Below are 14,108 nucleotides of genomic sequence, written 5' to 3'. Positions count from 1 at the left end.
TCCAACTTTCCCACCCACAACTCAGAGGCAAATTTCTAATGAAGCACTGCTGCTCTGCAAAAGTCATGTCCTAGAAAGTGATGGGTTTTTGATTTTTTTCTAAAAATTGTATAATCATAAATAAAAGACCACTTTAAAAATAAATCAAAAGATGATTAGCATGGGACTTTAATGCATTGAATTTTTCTTGACTTTGCCCAGCATTTCATCTGTATTCTACACGTTTTTCAGGATTGTCACGTCTTTTTGTACATATTTACTTCTCTGGATGCTGCGTATCTATGGTTACCTGTTTTTAGGTATTTTGATGCTTTTACTGCACTTTTGCCATCCGTTTGTTTCGTGTTTGTCTTGTGCTAGTTTTGCATTGTATGGAGTTATATCAGCAGCATTAAGAACTTTTCAAATGACAAACTTCAGATAGATTCAGAACCTTTATCACATAAGGAACCCCCTCTTCATACTTATCAAGTTATGGTAAAAAGGAAACTGTTTAGCCTCTCCTGGTGTTTGTGAACAATCTTTCTTTTCTGTACGAGCAGCATCTTAATCCACCATGGACGAAAAAATAAGAGAAGTTTAACTTCAAAATGTTTTTTTTGGGCAACCTGCAAAGCTCACCTGTTCTCCTTTGGGTCCTGTGGGGCCAGGAGATCCACGGTCTCCCTTAAAAAGAGAAAACAGAGAATCTCATCCCGGTATACAGAACCATGAACCGTTCACAGCCGGTCAGGCAGCATACCTGCTCTCCTTTGGTTCCAGCAGCTCCGCACTCTCCCTTTGACCCCTGTAGGACACAGGCAGGAGAGCCGAGTCACACACCCTTCTAAAACCAGGAAGGCCCGTCTGTACACGGGTGAAACTAGGTGCCCAGACACAGCCTCCTAGGGTATTCATCATTATATTTCAGGGACTTCTTTTAGAAAATAGAATCCAGCACCTACCCTTTCCCCTTTCCCTCCAGGTCGACCCTGAGTAAAGACACAGCAGCATTTTATGTAAGTGCTCGGTCACAGCCTGACGTGCTCAAAACTTCAGCACCACCAGCTCTCCGCAGTCATGTTTACGAGCATTTTCAAACCCAGAGCATCACTCACTTTAACTCCACAGACAAGTTTGACTTCCTGTGAGCGTTCGGGTTAAAAGGCCATATTTGCAAAGACTGCTCATAAACAACGAGATTTATTTGATCGTAAACTTCAGGACTTTGATGTGATCACTTTTCAGGAAGAACGGAGAAACTTGAAACATGAACAGCTTCAGCTCAAAGTCTGAATGAAAGATTTGATGGAAAATCAAGTTACTCCATCTTGAGTTAAAACGGTTCACAGAAAGAACATCGAAGATGATTACCTCCAGACCCGTCATTCCAGGGCGCCCATGAACCCCAGGCTCCCCCTGAAGGGAAAAACAAAAACTCATCAAACATCTATAACGCGGATCCAGAATCATCAATCTCAGAAAAACTTACATTGGATCCTTTTGGACCTGGAGCTCCACGCGGGCCTGGCTCCCCTGGTTCCCCCTGGATTTAAAGAAAACTATCAGTGGAGAAGACTTAGACAACACAAAGGGAAGGGTCTCCATCATTTCACCACAGAGCCACACTGATGAAAGTTCTGATGTTTTTTAGTCAGACTTTGGTGTCTGCAGAACATCAAACCTGCTAGTTCACCCCTCCCAGAACTTCAGAACATATAGACAGATATGGGGCCAACAACAATTCTCACATGGAAAACAAAAGTAAAGACCCTGGAGAACCCTCTGCAGAGGCTGAGAGAGAGTCAAAAACAATGTCATCCTATCCCGGACAAGCCCCCAATTCTACCTGAGGTGTTCCCTCACTACCTACAGAGGAAAGTCTCATCACACAACAATTTTCGTCACATATTGACACATGGTTAAGGACCACTCCTCGTTAAAAATAAACATTTTGGGTGCCCCCAACTCCCCGTTACTCAATATGCTGGCTTCTCCAATTGAAAAAAAGGCTCCCTTCATCAGCAAACCAGTACCGGTCTAGTACCAGGACAGATAGCATGGTAGACCAGCCATAACACGGTACTGGATGCGGGCGGTACTGGACGAGAGGAGTACTGGAAGTAATGGAAGCGGACTGGAGCCGCGAACCAGTACGGCGAACCGGTACTAAAACAATGCGGTCCTGGATAGTAGTAGAACAACTGCTAGACATGGTACCGGTTTGCAGACAGGGTTAGGGTTAGAGTACGAGGTCAGGGTTAGGGTACCGGTACTGGCCGCATCCGGTACCACGTCCAACAAAATTCCCGGACCTCTGATTTAATTGGAACAGCCGGGACATAAAAAACCATGAGTTGGGGACACCCAAAACATCAAAACAAGGTTGCAGAGGGGTCCTTAACCATGGGTCAATATTTGATGACTTGGGGATGAGAATGTGTTGCATCACATGCTCTGATCAAAGAAAGCAGCTGCATATGGAGAGCAGGTCCACACAGACTCTGGACACTGAACTGTTTTTGATCTCCAGTATTTCATCTTTTCAACATTCTCTCTTTGTAAAACATCAAGACAAGAGTGACCTGTCTGTAACCCGGGTCCAACACAAACCTGGACCTCACTGGATCAGGTCGTCAGATCATCACAGGCAGCATGTTTGCTTTGCTCTAATCCTCCGCCATTGGTCTTTGATTCTTTCCAACAGCCTTTCTGCTGTTCAAACATCCCTCTCTCCACCTGCTACACTTGCATTGTGGGAACAGCTCCTGCATTCCTCGTTTTCCTACTCTGGACACTAGGAAGGTACGCCTGATTGTAGAGGCCGCGAGCCCCAGGGCAGAGTCTGAAATAATGTCTGGCTGTCTAGAAAAACAGAGTTTGGTGAAGCTGTTTGGACCAATGAAGTGAGTGTCAGGCAGCGGAAATGGCAGGAGGACTTTATCTTTCTCAGTTTTCCGAGAATGTATGAGATTTCAAACTCAAGTAACCACATTGTTGAAGGTTAGAAAGCTTCTCCAAACAATCAAGAATCCGACAGTCTCTATGCGGGCCTGAAGACGACATTTGTTCTCTGAAGGTCAGAGTAGGTTTGGTCCCATGTAATAGCATTCCAGTGCCTGCTAAAGAACATGCTTACCTGTTCTCCGGGGCGTCCTTGTTCTCCTTTTTCACATCCGCAGGATTGGGGCTGTTGGCACTGAAACATACAGATGACAGGAAAAGAGGTCAAAACAAACACTAACCCTGAGATGACAACACTCAGCTGAACCATGGGTGGCGCTCGTTTGCAATGGTCATGCGGGTTCCTCACCCTGGTCTTCACAAACGTGCTCTGAAAGAAGAAGAGGACAGGCACTCAGACTGAGCAGGAGCAATCTTCATCTCACATAACTACATCATCAGACCCTCACCAGTTCCTCAAAGAGTCTGTCCTCCAGCTGGCTGTCGCTGAGGCTGAACATGTGCTGCTGAGGGGGCGAGCTAGCCATTGACCTCAGCTTCATGCCCACGGCGCCCTGTTCCGGCGCTCCAGACAGCCGGATAGTATACATCCTGATCCCATGCTGCTTGGCGGTGGTGGCGGCCGTCACAGAGCTAGGGCTGCGAGGGTGGTCCTCTCCATCCGTCATCAGCAGCGCCACCCTCAGGCTGCTGGAGGAGGTCTCCTCCTTGAACATCTTGGTGGCGTTGGTGATGGCGTAGGCGGAGTAGGTCCCATGGCCGATGAGAGCCATGGAGGACACCCGGCTCTGGAAAACGTCCAGGTCTTGCCAGTCCCTGAAGTTGTGCTCCACGGACACGCTGCTGCTATACTGAAGCACGGCCAGGCGGAGGCGCACTCGCCAGCCAGGAGAGTGGAGGCGCACGAGTCTGGCACTGAAGCGTACGACAAACTGCTTCTGCTGTTCAAACAGCGTCAGCGCCGCCTTCTCCGAGCTGTCCACCAGGAACATGATCTCCAGCGGGCAGATGAGGGCTGAGATAAGCAGTGTAAAACCAGAACTCATCAAGCTGTTTTGAGTTCAAAGAGTCAAACTTAATTTAATAGAATCATAAACATCAAAGGACAAACATGAACTCAGAATTCCAGAGTTTGAATTGTATTTTCACCTTCTCGGGAGCTACAGGTAGAAACTAGTTTTGGCTATAATCTGGTGTTAAGCATCTTTAATGTTTTTGCACATTGTTCGTCTCAAATAAACTCAAACAAATAATGTAATATAATGATGATCAGCCACAAAACAATCCCCTATGATTACACCTCCACCTCCATGCCTCATTGGTTTTATTCTAATCAATCATCTTCTTTTTAGTTTCTTGGCTTTTTTATGTTGTTCTTCCACATCCATCCATCCATCCATTTTCTTGACTGCTTCATCCCGTTCGGGGTCGCGGGGGTGCCGGAGCCTATCCCGGCTACTGAAGGGCGAAGGCGGGGTACACCCTGGACAGGTCGCCAGTCCGTCGCAGGGCCTCAAGCACACACTCAGTCACTCTCACATTCACACCTAGGGGCAATTCAGAGACACCAATTAACCTATGAAGCATGTTTTTGGACGGTGGGAGGAAGCCGGAGTCCCCGGTGAAAACCCACGCATGCACGGGGAGAACATGCAAACTCCACACAGAAAGGTCCCAGCCGGGATTTGAACCGGGGCCTTCTCGCTGTGAGGCGAGAGCGCTAACCACTTGCGCCACCGTGCAGCCCCTCTTCCACATTCAAGGAAAATATTTGTGTTCATCCTTTGGTTTTAGTTTTTCACATTCTGCTTCAGTACTGCAAAATCTGAATCTTAAGAAAGTAAAAAAAAATTGCTTCAAGTAAAAACTGTCCTATTTTCTGCTGTTTTTTCTTACCCCGTTGGCAGATATTTTTTTGCTTATTTAAAGAAAATCTGCAATAATTTTTGACTTATTTCTTAAGAGCCAGTTTTTGCAGTGTGTCTGTTCAGCAATGACTTATGTTCATCTTAGTGTGTCAATACTTGATGAATAAGACTTTAAAAATGAAACCTGCTCACTCACATTTACCCTCGTACGTGATGATGTGGTTGTCGTCTCTATGCCCTTTCTTTCTTCTCTTCTGGCACTGAGCCGGGATCCACAAAAGCAGAGCAAGGACCCACAGTGTCATGAGCCACTGCATGGTCGATGTAGATTCTGCATAGAAAAACACACAACATTTGGGAAGGCTCTGCACAAAAGTGAACCACAAAAAAAGATTTGCACAAAAGGGAACTCCTAAGAAGTTCTTTTGAACCATGAAATTTGGAGAAACAACAAACTGCAGGCTTCAGGCTTAACACTAGGGGGAGTGGCTGCTTGCGAGGAGCTCTGCAGGAGCTTCTTCCATCCTGCAGTGACAGCAGAAATTCCCTCACAGAGCCTATGATGCCATTAGCACTACTGCCCTCACCCCTTGTGATAGAAGCCTTTAGGGAGTGGATGTAAGAGGGCTTTTCAAACCAAACCCTGTGCACTAACAAAGCATCTGCTCCCACTGATGTTCAAGGATCTTCATCACCATGAGAGCTTTGAAGAGCAGATCACCAAAGACAATGACAAATGTACTACAAATTAACTGCAAAAAGGTGCAACAACTTCTAAAATGTACAACTAACACATTAAATAATTTTTCAAAAATATGTGATATGTTGAAGTAAAAATATTTAATATTACATTAATATTAATACTGAAGTACAAACAGAAAATTCTTTATTTGAGATTATTTTTTAAGACAAAGCAGTATCAAAGACTGAAGAATAAAAAAAATTCGAGTTAAGAAAAACATAGAAAAAATAAGAAGATCATCTAAAGACAGTAAAAAAGTTTCTCTAAATATATAAATAATGATACTAATATAATAAAGCAGGAGTCCTGAAGAAATAAATGAGTTTGCGCACCTGTGGGTCAGTGTCCGTGGGCTCCAGGTGGGTCGCCGTGCACAGCAGCTCCTGCAAAGCCAATGCATTTGGTGGAAGCTTTCAATGGCAGTGAGGCTGACAGGAGCAAGGCAAGGGATGGGGGAAAAAACCTTCACAATAAAAGTGGAAGAAGAACCGCTGAGTGGGAGAATCCTCACAACAAACCACCAGGTCCAAATCATTTATTTCTTGGAGTGTTTTCAGAATGTTAAATTGATATATTTTGACAAATATGATTAGGATGATATAGATTCTGCCTTCTTTTCTGAAAGAAAAATGTGATCTGCTTTTATTCTGAAATTTTTTCAGTTTGCTTCAAGTTGGGAGAAAGTCGATTTTATCAAGTTTTGCAACTTAGCTGCTCATGTAAAGACAGTGGATTTACTGCAGTGAGGCTAACAGAAACAAAAGATAAACTACATTAAATACATTTTATATTTTTTTAGTGGTCATGGGAATTTTGAGTGAGCCAGAATTCTATGAAGAAATTACTCTTTGGTTTATCATTTTTCACTTCAACCAATTACTTTATGAAACATCACTGTGATTGTGGTTAATTTAAAAAAAATATATATGTTACACTTTTATTTCAAATTATTATTTTTTTTAATTATTATTTTTTTAAGTTTTATTTAAAAATATAATGCAAATGGGTAAGTAAAAAAGGAAAATAAAAACTATGAAAGTAAATGGTAAAAACACAAGATTTAATGTGATCCTTTACAGTACAAAATCAGGAAAATCCCTTTGAGGTTTCATTGAAACAGATACAGTTATTTGTTATTATAATCTTTAGGATTTAACTATATCAAATGGGGGAAATAACATTGGCACACAATTTAAGCCATAAATACTTAAGAATACACAAGAACTATAGTTTATACATTCCCCAAGACATACTCAATCACTCAAGTCATGTAAACGTTTTGGAAAAATGATGCCCACAATAGGAATGCTCTGTCTCAGATTCCACTTGGCACCCTGCAATGATCATCTAAGTCATCTATATTTCACAAATATTCTAAATCAAATTGTGACAAATTACCTAAATGTCTGCACAATTGGAATAGATTATTTAGCCTTTAAATTAAGAGTTCATTACATATAAAAAATGAAGCAATTAAGATTTATTCAAAACAGAAAAAATGGTTGAACTGTCAGTGCTACAAGATGTCAGGGTTCCTGGGGCTATAAACACCGTCTACATTTTTTACGACACCTCGGATCAATCAGTAGCCCTGAGTCAGGCTCCAATTCAACCTTAATCTTCGGGGTTAGAACCACAGTCTCAAGTATTAAAACACGCATGATAGAGTATGCAGTGGGAATGGGATAGAATCGATGGATAGAATGCAAGAACCATAAATCAGAATAGTGCAAGACTGTACAGGACAGTGGGGGATTAGGGTTGGCGGCTATGAACTTAGATAGCTACAGCTATGGGAAAATTTTGGAAATAAAGAACCTTTAAGAACTTCAGGGAGATTCACTAAATGTCAAAGGGGTCTTACCTGGACCAAGGGTAGAATAATCGGACTGTTGTTTAGTGGTGCCAAGCCCTCTTTTCTTGGAAATCAAGATCCCAGTTTAGATTAAAGGCAGAAATCTGCTTGAGATCCTGAGTAAAGTTTCTCAGTCAGTAGCGGTTTGAGCATTCACGTCATCTTCTAGTGTTAGTCCACTGTGTTTCTCAAGTTCAAGATCCACACATATGTCAGTTTCCAGGAGGACTTCGGCTCTCCCCACAATGACAGAAGTACCAATTCCTGGTTTAGGGACCAGGGTATCCCCATGGTTGGTTGTCCATCAAACTCATCTAAGCTAAATCCCAGAGTCATTATAGAGAAAGATAAATAAAGCAGATAGAACACATACGAGAACTGATTCATCTAATTGAAGGAAGCTAAACCGAGCCCTGAATGGCACTCATGTTTATCTTTGACCCGAAGGAGGTCTCTGACATGAAAGCTGCAACAGCTGTTGCTATAATTTGAAAAAAAAAGAACCAGATATTTGTAGTTCCTGTTCAGACATCGTCTATCATCTTCTTAATCATACCTGGAATTTTGAGGGCATTACTTTACACTGGTGTCAAACGCTAGACATTCATTTAAGAAAATGGCAGGAGCTCCTCTACAGTAAATTGTTTCTCTGACAAGTGCTCACACTTCAGAAAAAAAACTACAAAATATCTGATTTAAAACTGCTGCTGTATGATATATTGAGGCACTATAATACTTAGAGTCACAGTGAGGGCCAAACTTCTGTATCAAACAATAAAACAACTGTTTAACCCATGAAAAGGTTGTGAATGTGAAATACTTTTCATTCAGAGACGTGATGGATCATTCAGGACAGGTGTCGGGGTATGAATAGTAAATAGAGTAAGTAAAGGCTAGCATTTGTGTTGTCTCTGGTACTTGTGATTGGGTGGAGTTGGATAAATTCAGTGTGGCAGGTATGTTTGAATGTCAAAGTTTGAGAATCATGGGATTGAGAAAACAAATCTCCTTGTTTGGAAGATTAGCTCAGCAATAAACATTGATGGTATGCTATGAGTGGAGGAGGTGTGATTCTTACCAGTTTGGGATCCATAGAAAGTCACCATAGAAGGTTTTTATAGTCACTTCAAGAGCAAGGTGCTGTCTGTCCTGGCGACAAGACAAGACTTGGACAAGACTTCCAGCATTTAAGAGTTAAGAGTTTGAGATACTTGTCAGGTGGCTCAGACGTGGTCTAGCGTTTTTCTTTACCTCATAACCAGATTCAACTCTATCACTTGTGTTGCCCTCTAACACATGCATTCTGCTCAACATACGCTCCTAAGGCAACAAACCAATCATAAATGATCAGATAGTGATGGAAGTTCTAAAAAGTCACTTATATCTACTTCACAGTGAACTTCAATCTAGTCAACGATTGCAAGAAGGATCTGAAAGATGCAGGCTCCCTGCCCGTCAGTGTCCACCTGTGGTGCAGTAAGAGTGGGAAGCCTTTGGACGACTCTAACCCAGACTAAAGATGCTGAAACCATTCAACAGATTGTCCCACATGATCTGTAAAATCTGTTCTTTGATGGATGAACACAACAGACAGCAGGGTAAGAAGAGAGCAGCTGGATCTGCACTGATGAGTATTGAATCTGGAGCTACCCTCACATGGATCCAGATACACTTTAAGCAAGAGTTTAGGATGCATCGTAGCTGCAGGGTTCGGCTCTTCAGGGTATGTAGTCCTCCTGAACTCATCGTCAGTCATAAACACTGGCTACTGAACTCTGGGCTGATGGTTTTATGGGGCTCGTCCCAAACCCTGCTGCACACATGCAATGTGTTTCTCAAATTGCTCAATCACAGCAGCTCAGAGTGAAACATAGAAGCAGTCCACAGGTATGTAGAGAATGAACCCATAACCCCTGCAGGTCTGACAGAGATTTACAGATTCAGAGGTCAGGTTTTTTGCAACGTTTTACTGTTAGGGAGATGATTAGATTACAGAAAGTGAGTACGAGTACTGGCTCCCATTGATGCAAACTGTGATGATATGGACGGATGTTAGCAGATGATGTCCGTGACTGTTCCTTCCTCAGAGAGACTGTACTTCAGGAAATGGGACGAGCCTCGTTTTGCCTGGAGAGTCTGATCAGCCTCATCTCAAGACGACCATCATAAAGCTGTTTTACCAGCATTTCTGCTGTCAGTCATTAAATCAAACATGGAAAACATGAAACTGCGGGGTCAAAGTTCATTTGAAGCCCTCTTCTACAGATGGACAGGTCACCACAGGACCACCAGACACAGACGGTTTCTGCCCTAGGGTTATTACAGACAGGAATGCTAGATCGATAAATCTTTGTATGCAACACTAGGCATCAAACCATCAAAGCAATACATATTAATGCATATTTCATACTTCTGTTGCTTGCTTTGCATACTTAGATACTTATTATTAAATGAAGCTAAACAGATTCCAATATTCTTCCATTAATGCTTTTGGTCCAGAAAAATATATACAATAAATGTAGCAATAACATACAGAAAAACAGGCATTGCAGCAACTTCATGTATTCAGCTAATGGCCTGATATTTTCATTCATGGCCAAACCATCAGCTCAGTGGTTAGAAAGTGCAGGCTCCCAAAGGTGTCATGTGCTTTGCTGGATTCTCTGAACCGGCTAAGCCATCTCCAGAGTACTGAATGCACTTCTTCTCCCAGTAGCCCCAGCGCACACTCCTCAGATGCTGCTCACCTGACACTCATTGACAGTCACATGACACAAGTACTGCACAGAGCCTCCCTCAGTGCGAAGTATTGTTTGTGCCACTCTGCCTGCATTACCGAGGGTTTCTATCTGGAGCTGATCTTCTGTGTACCTGACCTGGCTTATTCTCTGATTGCCTGCCGCTTTCCCTGACCCTCGTCTGGACTCTGACATTTTTAGTCTCGTCTTTGATGCTCCAGTGCTTGCTGTTGACCTCTACTTGTTTGACACTGATTTAGCTTTGTGGACTGCTCGTGTGCTTGGCTCCTCTCTTCCTGCCTGAACTAATAAACCTTTTGTACATGGAACCGTCTGTCTGCCCGTTTGTGACATGGACATTCAGGTGGGATCAGTGCTGATCTATGTCCTCATGTGAGATGGTCAAATTCAGTCAGTTGATGGTCATTTTGTCAAAGCTTGTTTCCATGCCAACCATGACCAGTTCAGAAGTTTTCTTTCAGTGATATAAATTTCAAAGTGTTCTTGCTATGAAGTTTTGGGTTGGCCCATGGATGGTTGGAAAGAGGAGCAGACTCATCCCGAGAGGAGCAAGAGCAAGAGTGTCTTACCCTTCTCTTAAGGCTCTTATGGCCACCAAGGGGCATAGTTGAAAATGGAGCAAATCATTATTGTGTGTTTGTCAGGAGTGTTGTAGTAAAGTAAGGTAAGTTGTAATTGCATACATGAGTGAGGCTGTTGTATGCTGCTCCTACACTGCGCTCCAATTGTTTGAAAGGTGTGAGGATGGGTTCCTTCCCGACTCCAGGGAATTATAAGTGCTCACCTGTAGGATTCCCACATGAACTACTGCATCTCACTTACTTCACCCTTACTTGACCCTTCCATGTTTAACGGGAGATCACTATGATCCGTTCCTTGCAGTATGCCCGTCGAAGCAAGTATGGACAAACTTTTGTGTTCTATGGGTTCACCAAACAGTACATGATGACTTTGAGGTTTGCCGAATTTTTGCCCTCCAACCGCTGACATCCACCATGAATTCAGCTGTGACAAAAGCTCTAGTAATATAGAGAGATGTTAGGACAAGAGTCAACACAGATTCTCTCAAACCCAGTTTGACAACTACTCTTATTGAGTGTGCGGTAATGATCATATGTTCAGACGATAAACTGTTGGTTGTACTTTATAGAATAGTAGCTTTAAACTTTTAATTTTTGTGAGCAAAACAAATGAATAAAAGATGAATGTTTGTGTGGGGACCTTTGACAGAGAAGGTTTCCATGACAAGAGAAGGGAGCTGATAGCATCTGTGCAGGGAGCAGATGGAGCAGATGGAGCCCATACGCCGACAGTGGTGCCTTGACATGCCGCAACAAGTCAGCTGCCCCCCCCTGGGGTGTATAGATCCCCACCCGTTACAGCGAGACCCCACACTGATTTTTTTTTTACTGCACCTGACACTGTGATCCCCTTTCGGTTGAAATGATCGTCCATTCCTGGTTTTATAATGTAGCAGTATATCACTTTGAGCAGCACCTCATAAGTGGGTGCCCCCCGCAGCTCCGGTGTACCCACATATGAAAGCTCCTGTGATGCCGTCGGCCCTTGGCTCTGGAGACATTAACTTTCTGACCATTGCCAGGTCTGAGGAAAACAAATCAGCGCTTTGACAGAATTTCAGGCCTTTAAGGCAGAAAGATCATTTTATGAGAATGAATTATGGAGACTCTGAAATGACCCAGAAATACACACATTCATCACACATATCACCAACCGGCACATGTTTCTTTGAGAGGTGAGAAACTGTTTCACTCTTAATAAGTTGGTAGTGGAAGGGTGATAAAGACGCACATCTTTGAAGTCTTAAAACCTTCAGATATGCAACATTTTTTTGTTTAACTTTACCATACTTTCTGCACTATTAGACCCCTTGAAACCTTAACTTTTTTTAAAAAAAATGATAATATATTTATAATCTGGAGTGCCTCTTGTATGGATTCATTCTAGTCATTCTAAGTCTGTTTTTTATCTATTGGAAATACAGTTGAGAGTTAGAGGTATTGCGAATTTGCTAAAGTGGCTATATGTTATAAAACATGTTCAAATAAGTACAAACATGTTTAATTAATGTACTTATGTCTGACTTTTGTCTCATTTATTGTGCCCTATAGCTTGGTGTGCCCATATTTGACTTAATTTGGAAAAAAATACAATTTGTTTACAATTACCCTTATTTCCCAGTGTCCTCTACAATGCAATGTGGCAGTTTTTATCACCCTCACCTTAAAGAAAAAGACCAATAAAAAAATAGGAAAAAGTAAGCATATTTACATATACTGAACCATATAAAGAAAGAAATTAAGTTTAAGAATGAATTTAAACAAAAATATAAATAATAATTCACTTTTTAAATCCATCCAAAGTTTCTAAGCTGTGATCCTTCCTGTTATATACATTTACACGTTAATTTTTGCAACTCATAGTGCAGAAAATATGGAAATTTCGTTCATTTTACATTTTGTTATTGTACTTTGTTGTGTTTTACATTGTCATGTGTTGAATGTTTAGACTTTTGGACCGTTTTGACCTCACAAATTCAAACCACTATTCTGTTTGTTCAAAAACTGTTGATTGTGAAGGCTTTTCTCCTCTTCACGTTCAGTTGTGCCCCCCACCTCACCTGCTGACTGCTATGATTCATGACCTTAAAAAGAAGGAAGAACATATGTGACTGTCAGCTGACTTTTTAGGATGTTCACATTTCCTTTGGTGCAGATTTTGTGGAGGTCTGTGTTCCGACAGTCCGAGCCTGGAATTCTATGAACCAGCTGATCAGCAATAAGAAGAACCGGAAAACTGGCGGGGTGGTGGATCTGAAGGGGATGGGACAGCTTTGCGCTAAAGAAACTAGGATCACATGGAAAGACTGCTTCCTGTTATGTCTGCAGCTTTTTTCTGTGGAAGCTGCAGTCGGACCAGCCCGGCTAACCAGAGGCCGACATTTGTCCCTGCAGCATCAAGTCTCGTCTGACTTGACAATGGGGTGGGAGAAGACAAGGAACTGGAAGTTCACTGGAGAAGATGCCACAGACAAAACAAAAAAACTTCACCAAGACTTAAGAATTTTAAAAAATAAAAGCCAAAATGGTGCTAGCAGGCTGATGTTAGCTTGTCAATTCTCCAAGTTGTCCCACATAAGAAGCTGAGTTTGGTCTGCACTGTCTGTAGTTATACTCACAATGAATGAAGTGTTTGTACATTGTGTTGAAATGAAGTGTTTGTATAAAAACACAGGCTCCAGTGAAGCAGAATGAACTACTGTGGTAACATCAGTCAAAATGTGATGGACGTCAGGTGTGAAGAGGTTGAACATGACTGATGCTGCTTCCTCTTCTTATGACAATGCAAACTAAATACTGTGATGTTCTTTCAAAGATAAACTCATTTCCTTAAAAGATTTAGTTGAAAGATATTCAAGTGTATTTTGAGCACAAACCAGATGAGATATTTTATTTTTTGTGTTTAACACATCTGGTTAATAACCAATAAGATGCTGTTCTCCTGCCACTGTAGCAGAAAAGTTTGTAGAGAAAATGGATGACCCTAAGTGACCTCGCTGTTCCAAGTTTGCTGAAATATTGGACGTTTTCAGCAGAAGCAGAGCAGCTCCTCACATTCTACTGCTGCTCGGCTCACACTGCCCCCTGCTGGCCACTCTGGTAATCTTCAGATAGATATTGATGCTGACAAATACATGTTAGTCTGACATGGAGCTGCATCACTGCTTGAACTCTAATATGAAGATCAAAGGAAATCTGAAGAATAAATGTTCTCAAACGAGAACATTCATTTCCCGAACACATTTACTGACTTATGTGATTAAAAATTCCTTAGCTGATGCATTTTGTTTAGCTGCTTCTTTGCTGCTATAAACAGCTTTAGCTGCCATATTTTGAACTTTACAAACAAAAACTAAATGA

General features: G+C 42.0%; 1 protein-coding gene across 1 annotated transcript in view; it reads right to left on the bottom strand.

Moving 5' to 3' along the window:
- The window catches only part of col28a1a (collagen, type XXVIII, alpha 1a), a 22,263-nt gene extending 13,906 nt beyond the window's left edge, over positions 1-8,357 (bottom strand). The window contains exons 1-11 of the mRNA XM_024293473.2: positions 7,418-8,357; positions 5,886-5,936; positions 5,008-5,142; positions 3,393-3,958; positions 3,293-3,313; positions 3,119-3,178; positions 1,472-1,525; positions 1,354-1,398; positions 945-971; positions 743-787; positions 622-666 (exon numbers count right to left, since the gene is read on the bottom strand). Of these exons, the coding sequence (XP_024149241.1) occupies positions 622-666; positions 743-787; positions 945-971; positions 1,354-1,398; positions 1,472-1,525; positions 3,119-3,178; positions 3,293-3,313; positions 3,393-3,958; positions 5,008-5,128 (984 nt within the window). The 5' untranslated portion in view covers positions 5,129-5,142; positions 5,886-5,936; positions 7,418-8,357. The remainder of the gene's footprint in view (positions 1-621; positions 667-742; positions 788-944; positions 972-1,353; positions 1,399-1,471; positions 1,526-3,118; positions 3,179-3,292; positions 3,314-3,392; positions 3,959-5,007; positions 5,143-5,885; positions 5,937-7,417) is intronic.
- Between the last annotated feature and the right edge of the window lie 5,751 nt (positions 8,358-14,108).

This window comes from Oryzias melastigma, linkage group LG13 (assembly GCF_002922805.2).
Source record: "Oryzias melastigma strain HK-1 linkage group LG13, ASM292280v2, whole genome shotgun sequence".
Classification (NCBI taxonomy): domain Eukaryota; kingdom Metazoa; phylum Chordata; class Actinopteri; order Beloniformes; family Adrianichthyidae; genus Oryzias; species Oryzias melastigma.
This window is presented reverse-complemented; position numbering and strand designations above follow the sequence as displayed.